Source organism: Manacus candei, unplaced genomic scaffold (genome assembly GCF_025592945.1).
Source record: "Manacus candei isolate 608988 ecotype Guabito, Panama unplaced genomic scaffold, ASM2559294v1 h1tg000126l, whole genome shotgun sequence".
Classification (NCBI taxonomy): Eukaryota; Metazoa; Chordata; class Aves; order Passeriformes; family Pipridae; genus Manacus; species Manacus candei.
The window spans coordinates 871,074-886,248 of NW_026138174.1; the positions used below are offsets into that span (position 1 = coordinate 871,074).

The window sequence follows — 15,175 nt, forward strand, 5'->3', positions numbered from 1 at the left end:
ACTTGTGTAAGACTGCCAATTGGTAGTGGTAGTCCCTGTACTAAAGAATACCTCTAATTTAAATTTGCTGTATATTTTAAAATTTTATATTTAAATTTTAAAAGTACTATTGTATTCTGGTTTCTGCCCAAGTGTCTATTTTTAAAATACATTTCCTCCTAAAAAGATAAAATGCTGTTTCTGCTAATGTAAAGCTTTTTAGAAGTAGACAATCAGCAACACTCAAGTGCTTTCAACAGTGAAAGTGCACAGATTAACTTTGTTCACAGTTTCAAAAACGGAAGAGTAGCTGGTAACTACAGGTCTAACATTTTAAGAAATACAGGCAGCTTTCCATAAATCTAGAGAGGCTGAGGATAAGAGAAACATGACATGTTTGTCTTACAGGTGCCAATGCACTCTCTTCCCAATTCCAAAGTATGAAATACCTTCAACTCATTTTCTGGTGGCTAACAAACGTGGCATAGACCCTGTAACCCTGACTTCCAGAATGTTTTCCCTCAAAACCACAGCAGGTAAAAAAACCCCACAACCAACAATCTGCAAGGATCTTGCTGCAGAGACTGCTGAGTCAATCAGATAAACTGTCCTTCGAGACAAACAGGGAGGGAGTGTGGCAGAACGAGAGTTACCATCTCTAACAAGCCTTTAAGACGAATTCTGACCCCAATCATGTGAACATGGCAAGGGTTATCTTGTAAGTTGCCACAGGGAGATCTCACACTCATATTTGAGTCAGAATTTGCCTCCCACATACACACACTTATCTCTGGTTTGCAGCGCTCCTGGTAATCACTCAGTTTTCTCAGAGCAAGAATTTGGCTGGACCTGTTGGTGGTGTTCCTCCTCCCTTCTGTGATGCATCCTGCAGCTCTCAGCATGGCTGTCCCCTGCTTCACATCCCGGGTTCACTGAGCCCCAACAGCCCTGGAGCTGCCCATTATGATCAAAAAGTTCAGAAATACAGAAACAAGTAGCTGGGACAGAGCACAAATTCAGCGTTGCTGTAACAGGGATGGGGCTTCTTCATGCAGCCACAAACCAGAACACGTAGCAATCATCTGCTGTGAAACAGAACCTTCACACCAAGGGACACAAGCACATGGCACCCAGGAGACAATGAGCTACAGCACTGCATCTGATCAGCAAAGGAGGTCGAGGAATGGATTTTTCACTTTTATCGGCACTGGCCTCCAGCATCTGCATGAAACACATGGGTGAAGTCTGCCCAAGCTTGGCTTTACACTTCTTAATACACACTTTTCCAAGATGCCAGAAGACGTGAGATTATCTGTCTTCAATCCGAAACACCCTGTGAAGTGTGAACTCAGTGTTACTAAAAAGCCTCGGACTCCACACTTCTTTAATCAAAATGTACATGAAGCAAAACCAGATCTGTTGTGCAGCCCCAAGACAGAAACAGTACCTTTAGCCACAGTTACTGCCGCTTGAGAGTTACTCTAACTCTTGGCAAAGACCTTGCCCCAACTCCTTTCTGTTGGTTTCACCAGTGCCAGAGGGACCTGTTGCCAGGTAGGGATGGCCTGTACGAGCAGGCCTGGGAAGGGCTTCTTTTCCCTGATAAAAGTTTTGCTCTGAAGTAGCAAAGTTGCACTATCGCATAACAGTAACACAGCTGTGTCACTTCAGACCTGCAGAGCACGTCAGCCAGCGCCAAAATTCAGGAAGACAAAACCCCAGCTGTGTGAGACGATTTCTGAGGGACTGGTTGAACTGGTGAGCTCAGAGTTCCAGCTGAGAGGTCGCAATCAAACCATCTGCAGAAGATACAGGCGAGCAAAAGTACAGACATCGGTGATGGAGACAAGTGGTATTAGGTGGAAGTGAGCAGGCACACTCACTTTTCCTGTGAATTCCGGGCAATTAGGACACAGGCAGCAGTCAGATTCATTGGTCAGCAATTAAGTGTAGAGCCCTTCAAGGTAATTTAAAGCAGAACAAAGGAACATTGCCCACGCTCTTTGTGCTGGAGACAGGTATTTCATCAATTGCAAGAGCACATTCGGCCCACAATGAGCAAGAGAGAACTGTAATCCCACCAAGCCAAGACCTCTGGGTATCAGGTCCCTCTTCAGCATCAGCTTTTTGTGCCTTCCTAACCAAGATGCCACAATGCCAGCAGCTTCCGAGGGTTCTTAGACGCAGGTCAACACGATGCTGCTCTGGAACTATAAATCCCACTTGGAGAGCAACATCCCTGTTCTTCATGGCCAAGGTCAAAGGTATACATGTACCATCTGTCCACATAAGTCTGAGAACCATTCCTTTTCGGAGTCAATGCTGCACTCCATGGCAGTCAGCTTGCAAGTCCACACTGGAGAACACGGAATTTACTCTGAACAATTAAGCAATAAATGAAAATTCTGAAAGGTGGAGAGAGAAAACGCTCCCATAGCTGTAATTTTATTAAACCTATCGTGGTTGAAAAGCAAAAAGACGGAAAACATGATATATTTTTGTTTATTATTGCTCTTAAAGGGCTTGGTAGTCAAATATACAAGCTATGTTCTATTAAACCAGAAGAAAATAAGATATAAAACCTATGCTCACTTTTTCAACCCAATCCAGCTGCTAATCTTCATTAGTGACATTAACTTCAGCTATTTTCAGTCATTTTAATTTATACATACTCCGTGTACGTGTGCGCGCGCGTGTATAAAAACCCTTATTTGAGGAGATAAAATTCAAAATGAAGAGATTTTTGTTGGTTTCATACTGGTTTGTGCACTGCTGTATGTTTCAGTTTTTCAAGAGGTTACTGATATGTCTGTTTAGAAGAGCAAAATTTAAGTATCTGATGATGTATTTATTATATTTTCAAAAAGAAAGCATGACCAATAAATTATGATAAGAAAATATGAAATGTTGATTATTCTCCCCTTGATGTACATGCACTAATCCCATGAGTCTGAATAGGGAGTTACATGCACTAAGAGGAGAAAAGGATCCTGTAAAGAGAAAGGTTATTAATTCCCTTCTCCTCTAAGCAGCTCCCCTCTTCTCAGCATTAAGAAGGGATTTATTTTGTGAAATTCTTGTCATGCCCATTAATATACTGTTCAAAATGTAGAGTATAAAACATAGTCAGTGGTCAGCCTGCTTTGCAAGCCTCTTCTGCTAAGCCAGTACAATTTATATATACTCAATATCATCTTCAGGAAGCAAGTATACAGCATTTGTAACATCTTTCTAGGAAGCAAGAATTATACCCATTACTGAATTACTTAAGAAAAAAAAAATAAAGAAAAGAAAGAAAGAACCCCCCACTGTTCTTAGTCCTCCTGTTAAAAATAGGGAAAAGCCAGAGTTAACTTTATCAGCACTGGGATGTCTGACTGTATTTAGAGACAAAGTACAAAAACATCCAGCAAGGACAACAGAGTCATGGCTGGGCTCTGTTCTCCTCAATTCCCAAGGCATATTCCAAATTCCACTAACATTAGCAACAGTTTTGCATCCCCTATCTTAGGGAAGATTTATTGAAGGGACAAAGATGACATACTAATGCTGGGGGTCTGGGTACAAGGATTCAGCAAGGTTGAGCCTAACAGGAGACAGACAACATAGGTCATCCTTCAAATGCTCTTGTTGAAAAGACCACAAATAAAAACCAAGTGCATGACAGAACAGTGATCAATGAGCCCAAGTAAAATATTTTTCTAAGTTATAAAATTGCTCTTCCAGTGTTTGGAAACGGAAAAACCTGTGGGAGAAGAGGTTACATTCCAACAGTTAAGAGTAAATACGAAAAGTAGGTAAATTATTACTCTCTTCTCTTGGTTACTGGAGCAAAGATGAAAACAACAACCAGTGCTTTGATAAGATCTGTTCTTTACAAAAGTGAGACAAATATTCTAGTGGCAGCTGGGTTAAAGATACAGACCCTGAGGGTCAGCTTCTGCCCTCAGCTGTAAATCTGCAACTCATTTCACCCACTTCTCAGTGCAGCCAAATGCAGATTGTGACCTTCAGACTTGAACATACAGGTAGTTACCATCTGTTTGCAAACAGTTCTCCAGCTCTGCATACAGCAGCAATCTACAAAAATCTCTGAATGTGCGTTTGTAAAAAAAGAAAAAGGAAAAAAAGAAAGAAAAAAAAAAAGGAGAGAGACAGATAACAGACATGATTCTGATCTCTAATTTTCAGTGGAAAAAAAACCCCAAAATGTCAACCAGCAAAACTAAAGATACTTAAAATCCCTGAAGAGACCTCATACTCTTTCTAATGCTTAACAGCACAGCTTACTTTGCAGTATAACTTCACATGAACATCTAAAGCATGGCCAAGTCAAAAGTGCAGCACACCCTATCCTTACACACACAGGGTAAGATCCTGGCCCCGTCTGAATCACTGCTGAAACTCTCATTACAAGTTCAAGAGACGGCAGCATTTGAAATCTGACTGCTCCAGACCTCTCCTTTTCGCATTTTTGTCAAAAGAAGACATTTTGAAAACTATTGTGCTGATTTCTGCTGTTGCCTCCCAGTTTACTGCGAGAGGTTGGCTGAACTGGACTTTGGTAATGAGAGATGCAAGCAGAAATAAAAGGAGAAATCATTCAGGACAACTGAATAAATTTCCTTCTTTGCACAGCTCCAACTCCCATGGTCAACCATTGATTCAAAAAAACCAAAACAAGCCCAAACAGATTCAAAATTATCATATATGATGTGAAATAGGGCAAACAGCACTCAAGACTAAAGTAATATTTTGAAATTAAACAGCCTTGAGCAGTTAAGCAGGAGATGTGATGGGAATTTTGTACTGTCTCAGCACGGATCTGTTCTATGGGAACTGCTGATGAATAATGCACTGCTTCCAAACTCCACTATCTGTTCTCCCTCATTACGGAAGTTTTAAGACGTTGCCTGAAAATAAAAAGCATCAGTGTAACGTACAAATAGGATTTCATCTGTAGCCATGACAACACAGCCAAAATGACTCTAACCCCATGAACACCTGTCAGTTAATTTAAGAAGGGTGTTTTTTCCTGGCTCATTAGTAAAAGAAGTTGGAAATCAATAAACGTTGGCTTTAGCAAGAGGAAACATTCAATGGCTCCTGTTGTAAAAGTGAGTGTAGTGCTCTTGACAGAAACCAGTGTTTTCAGTCATCTGAAGACACACGTGGCCATGTGGCCTTTTCTCCCCCACCTCAAGTCCCCCAACAAAGCAAGAAAAATTAGTTTCTTCTTCCACCCCACCCCAGATTTTCTCCCATAGCTTGATTACAGTAATCCTTAAACAGGCAGAAGGTTCACGTGTTCTCTTCAGTCGATGCCTCCAACGTCTTCATTCTTGGCTCAAGTTTTATTCATTAATATTAGTCATCAGTTATTAAGAAAAAGATAGTTTCTAAGTGTTTGTTGTTTTTTTTTTAACTGAAGTTAATGGGATACCACAGTCTGGTTATATGTGCTGAACTGCAGCTGTCAGTTACTCCTTTTTCTTGAATTCCTGGTTGCCATAGCTGGAGCCTTTTTCTATTTCAGTTACTCCTATCAGTCTACGAACTCCAAAGGAAGCTTTAAAATATAACAGAGAAATGAGAGGCATATTAAAACCAGTTCAAGGATTCAGGAAGCCACATATGAACACACAAGCAGAACCCACATGAGTTCACCCAACCCCCAAGTCAGTAGTGATTGCAGACCAACTGACACTAAAAGAGTGGGACAATCAAGACTAAAAAATATAATTACTGTTTCTGTTGTTTGACAGGACATGTAGCATGAACACTGAAGCATATCCCCTTCCTCACCCCTGTTTTTTTTGTTAGGTTTTTCTTTTGTTGGAAGAGTTGGGTTTTATGTATTTGTTTGGTTTTTAATACACAGACAAGTTGTCCAGTGAAAGTATTTTTTCCTTCAGGCACCATAATAATGGGTTACAAGACTCACCTGCTATTGATTACTACAGTTATTGCCTAAGATATGAAGGCAAATCTTCCTGAATTAAAGCTTTTGAAATAATTAAAATGCTGTACAATATAAAGACTACCGAGTGAGTTCCCAAGTGTTTTTCTGCAAGCCCCATTCATATTAATTAATACACAGAACTTATTGGAGGTAATAGATCTTGTTCTGTGTCACACTGGGCTTGGCATCTTCTCTGTTTTATTACCTGCTCCAACAAGTCCTAGGAATGCAAGGATAAGGAGAGGTGATCCACTTGCAAAAACTCCAAAGCCAAATGTGAAGAGAGGAGAGAGGAGAACTGTGGCCCAAAAAAGAAAATTTAGGAGAGTCCATGGTCTCCTAGGAGGTTTAAACTGCTTGCCAGGAAATATGCCTTCCTGATTATACATCTCTTGCAAAGCATCCTGGGTGAAAGAGAGAAGAAAACAGGTTCATAATATTTGCACCAAGCAAGCCAAGACTAGACAACTCCAGGAGAACACAAAGGACAGTATCCATGGTAAATACCCATCAAGAGTGCACAGCATCCAATTCCATCTGCTGTCATTTTTCTGGGCATTTCTGTTGATTGCCAAGGTGACTGTATTAGTCCTTTGAAGGCAATTTTTTCCATCACCAGAAACTGAAACCTTGTCCTCTCCAGTACCAAATACCTTCATCTCATCTCTTAATTGTTTAGGAATTGAGGGCAGTATCAGGTCAGAGGCCAGTTCAGGCACTACTTGCACTCTTAGCTGGGTGCTCTTTCTTTCTGTTTTTACTTCCGAAAAGTTCAGCGTGATTTAGCAAAGCCTAGCAGGAAAATACTGTGTATAGAGCCAGGAGGGCAAGGCAAGGAATGAGCTAATGAGCAGGGACAGCACCATGCCAGCCACAACCCAGGGACTCCAACCCAGTTCCTGCATCCCGAGCAGAGCCTGCAGAGAGATGCAGTCCAAAAACACATCACTGAGATGCCCACAGTCCTCCCTCAGTCTGTAAGAATGTTCTCCAAGGTTTCCAAGCCACTACCGAGGTTGGTTCAAGTCTGGCTATTTCTGTTTTTTCCCCTGCTTAAACTGTTTTTCTTTAAGTTTACTTTGCAAAGGACTGAGAAGCACAAGGGGTTCCTTGCCAGTAACAGCTTTTTGAGGATAAGCCCCCTGTGCAGGAAGAGGATTCCAGCTACAAAGTAGTGCTAACACCCTGAGATCAATATATATATAATACCCACATATATGAGCAATACCTCCCTGGCAACACCTCACACCAAAGTTGAACGGAGCTACAGCCAATATCAGGAGGGATGAGAACAAATGGTGCCAAGTTGCACCAGGGGGGGTTTAGCTTTGATATTAGGTAAAAAAAAATTTCCATGAAAAATGCTGTAAAGCAGTGGAACAGGCTGCCCAGGGAACTGGTGGAGTCACCATCCCTGGAAGTGTTCAAAAACCATGGATATGGCACTTGAGGACATGGTTTAGTTGTAAACATGGTGGTGGTGCTGGGTTGATGGTTGGACTTGATGATCTCAGAGGTGTTTTCCAACCTTAACAATTTCAGGGTGCTAATGGGAGACAGGGGGGAAAAGATGATGATAGCTACTGCTCTTTGTAAAATAACTTCTCTCTCATTAACTGAATTAGAGTTTAAATTTAAATTTTAAATTTAAAAAAATTTAAATAAAATTGAAACTTAGAACAATTTGCTGCCTACCTACAGACTAAGCACAAGTTTGGAAATGCTGCAGCACAGGTCATCCTAGTTGGAGAAAGCCCAAGACAGTTAAAGTTTCTCTGCTCTTCTGTTGCTTTTCTTTCCACAAAGAAAAACAACACAGAAATCAAGATACACATCTGAAGTTCAAAAATCCACCAGTTAGGGCTGGACAACATTAATTACAGTTCTCTCCTACTCCCCACAGAACTGTTAAATCTGCAGTCAAGAAAATAACCATCTGAGGTTAAAAAAGAAAAAAAAAAAATAAAAAAAAGAAATGACACGAGGAAAAGCTTTGAGCCATGTGAAGGCATGATGTGCTCTACCAGTCCCTGGCATCAGATCCCAGGGACTGTCACACCATGTCACACACCACTGCAGAAGTATTACCAGGAGGCAGAAGGAAAGTGACAGTGGAAGAAAAATGAAAGCAAAGAACAATTGCAGCTGAAAGCCAGGACTGGCTGTCCCTGACAGACAGTTATCACTCTTCTCGAGTGCCTAAAAACACCCACAGGGAAAATGGAGCTTTTGGAAATCTGTGACAGAGATCCAAGAGCTGAAGAATGCAAAAAGACAGTGGATTGCTATTAGTCTTCCACAGCTCAGGCATATCTCTGAATTCCTCTGTGCTTCCTGGCAGTTTGAGACCTACTCACTGGCCAGCCCTCCACTGCCAAGGGGCTCTTCTATCCTGCTCCTTCCAGCAGTTTGAGGGATGGCTGCCTAATTATACATAATATCCTATCTCTTCCCTCCATCCAGCAGAAGAGTGTGCATTACTCACTGCCTTAATACACTCTCCCTGTGAAAAGTCCCAAAAGACAGAAAAGAAAGCAAAGCTGTTTACCTTCTCCTGGTAAAGCTTATGAAGCCAGTTTGCAGCTTCCTTTTCATCTTGAGGGATATCTTCCAGAGGAAATCTCCTGGTTTAGTAGAGAGATTAAAAAAGGAAAGAAGAAAAACAAAAAAGGATTAAGGGAAAATCCAGGTATTTGACTTTAGCCCTCTATTAGGGAAGATCTTCCATTCAGCAAAGGGCATAAATCACAGGCAATACTGTCACTGATGGCAGAGGTCTTAAATACAGAGAAGAACCAGGACTTAGAAAACAACCAATTCTTCATTACAAAAGTCATATTCTTAAGACAAAATAAACTGTTCAAGCTCCTATCAGTTTCAGCTCACATCAGTAAAATAAGCATTTCCCACTCAAACACTGTTCTTCCTTCACCACATCCACCATTGGCTGATTCCCAGTGAGCTCAGGCTGAGGCACCCAGAGCTGGGAAAACACAAGCAAATGGGAAACCCAAGGATAATTGTCTGTTACATTTTGGCAGAGAAAAGCCCATTTTGGAATTAATGGGAGAGGTGGTTAAAAATTCGCTTCAGATCAACTCTGAGGAAAATGTCATCTTCTGCAGGGACTGCACTTGTCCCTTCTGCCTCTCCAGCACTGCAGACTGAGGCATGCAGGTCTGGGTACCTGTGAAAATTATGCCCAGAGAGGCAGAGAGTAGGTTTAGATTAGGTATTAGAAAAAAAGTATTTGCTGAGAGGGCGGTGAGGCCCTGGAACAGGTTGCCCAGAGAAGTTGTGGATGCCCCATCCCTGGATGGGACAGGTTGGATGGGGCTCTGAGCAACCTGGTCTAGTGGAAGGTGTCCCTGCCCATGGCAGAAGGGTTGGAATGAGATGATCTTTAAGGTCCCTTCCAGCCTAAGCCATTCTATAATTCTGTGAATGCATTCTAATTAATTTCTAATAATTTTTGCATCCCACAAATGAACCGAACGCCAGATCTGACAGATTTACCTTCATGACCTCTACCATGAGGAGCTGCTCAATTAATATAAATAATGCTCAGTAAAAAGTCATTTGCTGAAAGCTCTCTGGCGAAGCTGTCACGGTGTTGCTGTGCCACCACTAGAGGGGACTCACAGCAATAGCATTTGGTAACTTCCTGATTATTTTCTCTGTAGCCAGTTGGGATAAAGACTGTTATCTGCTTCGGGGTGCTAAGCTGCTTACCTCTGCACAGGTAACTGTGTACACGTATACCAAGAACATGAGCTTACGTGTTTCCTTTCTCTGAGCTACATTAAGTCTTCTGGCACAATAAGGACGTGTTCCATTTTCAGGGAAAAAAAAAAACCAACCATAAAAATAGTTTCTTTATTCTCATAGCTTCCACTCCAAAACAGAGAAAAAGCTTTAAGCTGTAGAAAAGCACCTTGAGAATATTGATGCAGTTCACAAACGTATGTTAAACTGAAATTATTTACACACAGCCATTAGTTTCTTTCATAGGGTACAATTGCTAATTTTACCTGGCAACATCGTTCTCAACAGGATTTTATGAACCCAAATCTCTTCTAACACTATTGAAAAATACATTTCTCTTCTTTCCTCCCACTGCCTCTCCAAGAAATAAAACCCACTTGCACCTCTGTGAGCAAGCCATAGGATATTTCACTGAAGGCAGCTGTTCTTCAGTGTATAATTGTACAGAAGTGCATCCATGCATGGGTACCCCAGGTCCAGCTAGATATCCTACATGCACCTGCCATCAATATGGAATTACAGGTGGCAATTGCCTGATCACCTGTTTTGCTGGCTGGCAAGTTGTCTGTTCACTTTCCTCATCAGGAATATGTTTGGCAAGAGTAAATAGTCAAAATGAAAACCCTTGCAAATGAGCAACCTCACCTCTCCACAGGCAGCTCCACAGTCTCCTTTCCCCCTGAAAGACTAAAATGTTTTGGACATTATTCTGAGGGCAGAACTGGAGCACTGTGCCCCTCCTTTCCCCATTAAGCCTGAAGCACTCTGCCTCCCTTGGGACAGAATTTCTTCCTCAAAACTGTTGCTGCTCCACCCCAATGCACTAGGTAATCAGTGTGATTTTCTACAAAGATTCTCACCCTTGAAGGCTCTGGCAAGACACACCTGCTTTGATTACATGGACTGTGTACAGAACCAGTGCCATTCACCTGCACCACAGACCTAAGGCCAGAGGGCAAAGGTGTGGGGGGAATCAAAGCTTTTTCTTCTTTTCTCTTTTTAAAAACCAAGCATCGACCTCATCACCAGAACACAGCAATGTTTTCCAAAGGGTGGCTGAAGCCCCCAGAGAAGCAGAAGCAAACTGGCAAAAGGACTGTGGAAGGAACAACCAGGTCGTTTGTCAGGTCCAAACATAAAAGGAAAAAGAAGAAATTCAGCAGGAAAGGGTTGGTATTTCTTATGAGCACAAGGAAGCCTTTAAAGGAGAAGGCAACAAGGAGAAAGCAAGAAAGAAACAGCATGTGTGTTTGTGTATGCACGTGTGTACATGCTCATGGAGTTAGGTGTTAGCAGTTACTCTTTTAGGCAAAAGAGCAGTGAGGAATGTGAGGAATGTCCCACCTCATTCACAGGATGCCTGAATTTCAGCATTGCTTAACTTCTAATCTGCTAATCAAACCATGTGAGAGGGAGAGAAACTGGGTCAGGAGGGCGCTTTACACTATTTACTACAAGGGACCACTGAAGCTGGACTGGTTATTTACACCACACACATGCTCACAGGGACTGGGAAGGGTGTGGGACAGTTGGTTTTCTGTTTCCAGCAGAGAAGAAAGAAAAGGTAGACAGATCTTCAACTGCAGAAAGCAGGGAAACCCTGGAACGACAGTGCGGTCACACCCTGGGTTAAAAAGTCCGTCCAACGCTCTCTGACTTGCTGGGTGATACCACGGGATCCCACATCAAAGTGAACTGAGGCACGAGGGGGAACAGGGAGATCTTTGTGGTCTGTGGAGAAACTTGAAGGACAAGGAAAAGGGGAATAGGAAAGGAAGTTTCCCCACAAAATCTGAATGCACTTCAACATGCCAAAGTATGCATCTTAGGGCTCATCTCCATCAGTATATGCTCACCTTACACACATATCTGCTTCATATTTCTTCCCATAAAGAATTCCTAATAAAGATGGGTTCTTGTTTCCTCTGAAATTTAGTGTTACATCATACACTGCTGAAACTGTTGCAGAAAAAGAAAACATGGCTGTTACAGTAGCAATTCTAGCAACCACCTTGCTGGCATCCTTGTGTGAGACAGCAACAGAGCCTTGTGCAAGTCTTGAATTAATGATGTCAGGCAGCAGAGTCCCTCACTACTTTGTGTTTATGCATCATATTTATCCACATCAGCCACCCCACATCCCCAGCTCTGTGGCATGTGTGTTATCAAAACACCAGCTGACATGCTGAACTAAGCAACAATGACATATATGAAAGGTTTATTATTTTTTTAAGGCTGGTATCTGACAGTTCTGTGGCAATTTACAAATTAAGAGCTGACACGTTGAGTGCTTATTACTGCCAGCTCACTAATTGCCGTGGACATCATGAAAAACAGAATATACTACCCTGTACTACAGTGAGGGTACTAAACAACATGTTACAAGCGATGCAAAGGGTAAGCAGCAGCTTGCCAGTACCTGTTCCCCTGAGACACTGGACAGCAGTGGTGAAACCTTTGGTTCTGGGCAACAGGTGGTATTTCAGTTTAGGCAACCCCTTGGATTCAGCTACTTCCATACTGATACGGTGCTTGGTCTCTGTAAAACGAGTTCCTTCGCAGTACAGGAGAAACTAGTACGAGACAAGAGGCAAACAAAAGGATACTTGAGATCAAGAGAAACCAGAAAACTGGTGTAAGATAAGCATACATCCATGCATGTGCACACACTTCAATTGTCTCATCTGTTCATCAACTACTGGGCATAAGCACCCCCTCACAATTAATTTGCAATTGCCTTTAATTTTACCAACACTCGTACCAAATTTAAGGCGACAAAAAGACAGCCCTAATTGTGGCACCTGGAATGCACAAAATTTAGGAAATCGATCCACTCAAGTCAATTTTAATCATGATTTAAATTACCAAGCAGGATGTCTTGATTTAAATAATCAATGCTAACTACATTCTGCACTTATATTTTCTGGTTGTTTTCCCTAGAGACTAGTCCTTAGTTCTCAGTTGTAAAATCATTAAAATGCATAGCTAAAGTTCAGTCTTGAGATATTCTAATTGGTAGATTTTTTTTCTGTCTTTTTTTCTTTTTTCCCAACACTAATCAGGAGGATATATTAAATATAGTTCATATCCATACAGTCAAGTAATTAAGTAGCTGAAAATACATTCTCCAGATTCTTACTTTTTCTATCTTTGTAATGGTAGAAAATTACAATGCATTCACAATGTTCTAGTTAAGGCTTAATGTTTCACTGTTCATTTTAACAAGTTGTACTGGATAATATTGAAAAAATCACTTTGAATGCACGAAAAACCTCAAAACATTTTATAAGCCAAGTAACTGTACATTACATGTGCTGCTATAAAATTTATGAAAATGTTTGTATTCAAAGCTCTAAGGAAGTTAGTAGTTGATTATACCACTGTGCTGCTGCAGTAAAATCTAACGTTGCACATAATGAAACAGAGATGTTTTACCCTTGACTTCAAATAATGTCAAAATAAAAAGGAAAAATGTAACTGCAAAAGCATATATAAGTTTGCCATATGTTCTCATAGACACTTTTTGGGAAACCTGTAATTTCACAGATCAATGAACACAGTAACAGGAACTCTCTATCAAAATCCATGGTCTGTGCATCCAAATTCACTCCTCCAAAAAAGGCTTCTTTGCTTATTTGTCTCTCCAGCCTGCCTCAGAAGATGTAGCTTAAGGTCACATAGATTTAGTAATCAAATATAGGCCTTTTTTTTAAAGGTAAAAAGTAAGTTCAGGCAAAATCAACAAGTATTACATAAGTCTGATCTATAAATTATTGTTAAGCTTCTGAACTGTTTCCCAAATGACTTCTGTAACCAACAGGCAAACAGAGAAACTTTTTACCAGCATATCCCAAAAGACCTCCTCAAACAGAGTATGGCTTTTCCTTGACAACACTTGGAAGTGAGCAGACCATCTCCTGACACATAAGGCCACAGTACCACCTCTGTCACCATTTCACTTCTGGCAGTCAGTACCAGAGAAGGAACTCAACACTTACCCACATATATTCAGGGTAATCAGACAAACGTTTTAACCCTTCAATAACTGTATCTCTGTCTTCTTCCCATTTCCTTTTGCAGAAAACAATCTCAAGGAAGTACCATGTCCAACCGATTAGGGGCACGTATAGTAGCTCTCTCTTAGCAAGGACTTTGGAACTCTTGGAGAAAGAAAGGAAAAAAAAAAAAAAAGAAAAAAAATAAGAGACAATCCAAAAATGTCATTTGCTGATTTGTACAGTGAGATCAAACACATTCAAATTAGAATGATGAAGAGCCTGATGGATTATATCTGGAAAGTTAAAGAAACTATGTACCCCCAGCACTCCGAAGCGCTCCGTCATGGTCCAGCCGCACAAGAAGTCGATCTCAAAGTTGTGATTCAAGATGATGATGACGTGTTCTTTCCCAAAGGTGTTCACCGTGGCCTCGTCTGAGAACAAGGTGCACTCTGTGCCTGACCACCATTCCAGCAGCATTACCAACTCTAACAAACACGGTGAAGATGGGGAGAGGTGTTAGGGGTGCCCCTTGCAGAAAGCTTCAAGCCCCATCCAGTGCCCGGTCCCTTCTGACTCCCAACACTGTCACCTACTCCAACCAACCCAGCCGAGATGAAATGAAAGCTTGGATGGGTACAGAACAAACGACATCACCATCCTTAAGTAGTATTTAGAGGCTCTAGACATATGCATTTATGGATAATTTCAGCAAGTTTGGGCATTGTATTATGAATGTGAAATTTCATGATCACTGGGAAAAAAAGCCCAAAAACTTTGTGCCTGAAAACAGACAGCGGAGCTGTTGATTGCTGCACCAAATGAGTACAGTTTCTCCCAGGTGGAATACAAATTATGCATAGATGCAGCCTAATGCTTTTACTCAACATGAAACAAGCTTTACGAGGTAAACAGACCAATAAAGGTCTTTTATAAGGATGCAGTGCCATAGATCTTCTGCGAGAGGTTTTAATATTAGAACAAAGGCTCTAATCATTCTGTATTATGATCATCAACACAGACCCAAACAGCAAACAGTTGAGTTAATTTATCAAAATACCTGGGCAAAGATAGGAACGGTAAATTGTGTCTTTTACTGCAAAAGCATGAGCCTTTCCCTCTTCTTTCTCCAGCTTTTTGATATTGTAGCACCTCTTACTCCACCCCAAATATTTCCTTTCCATTACCCACCCTTATTTTCCGCTTCCCCTTTTTTCATCTTAAAAAACCCTTCCACTTAAATTCAGCATGCATTGACTGTAGTTGCTATGGTTAGCTTATTTCTCTCATTTTAGAACATTGAGGCAGATGGAAGACATTTCTTGTACCATGGGACAGCTATAAAAAGTATGAGAATAGTTCATTTTCCCAGCAGGAAGATTTGCTTCCATGCAAACTGTAGTCGTTGGTATGTTCTCATTTCAACGAGATATGGATGCAATCAAAATTTGTTTGCACAAACATGACTGTT

General features: G+C 41.2%; 1 protein-coding gene across 6 annotated transcripts in view; it reads right to left on the reverse strand.

The window, feature by feature from the left end:
• Positions 1-2,465: 2,465 nt before the first annotated feature.
• The window catches only part of AGPAT3 (1-acylglycerol-3-phosphate O-acyltransferase 3), an 87,275-nt gene continuing 74,565 nt past the window's right edge, over positions 2,466-15,175 (reverse strand). For all 6 annotated transcript variants that reach the window (XM_051770895.1, XM_051770894.1, XM_051770899.1 and 3 more), the window contains 7 exons: positions 14,023-14,192; positions 13,705-13,866; positions 12,126-12,279; positions 11,563-11,665; positions 8,490-8,565; positions 6,147-6,345; positions 2,466-5,548 (listed from right to left, as the gene is read on the reverse strand). In XM_051770895.1, the coding sequence (XP_051626855.1) occupies positions 5,460-5,548; positions 6,147-6,345; positions 8,490-8,565; positions 11,563-11,665; positions 12,126-12,279; positions 13,705-13,866; positions 14,023-14,192 (953 nt within the window). In that variant the 3' untranslated portion in view covers positions 2,466-5,459. The remainder of the gene's footprint in view (positions 5,549-6,146; positions 6,346-8,489; positions 8,566-11,562; positions 11,666-12,125; positions 12,280-13,704; positions 13,867-14,022; positions 14,193-15,175) is intronic.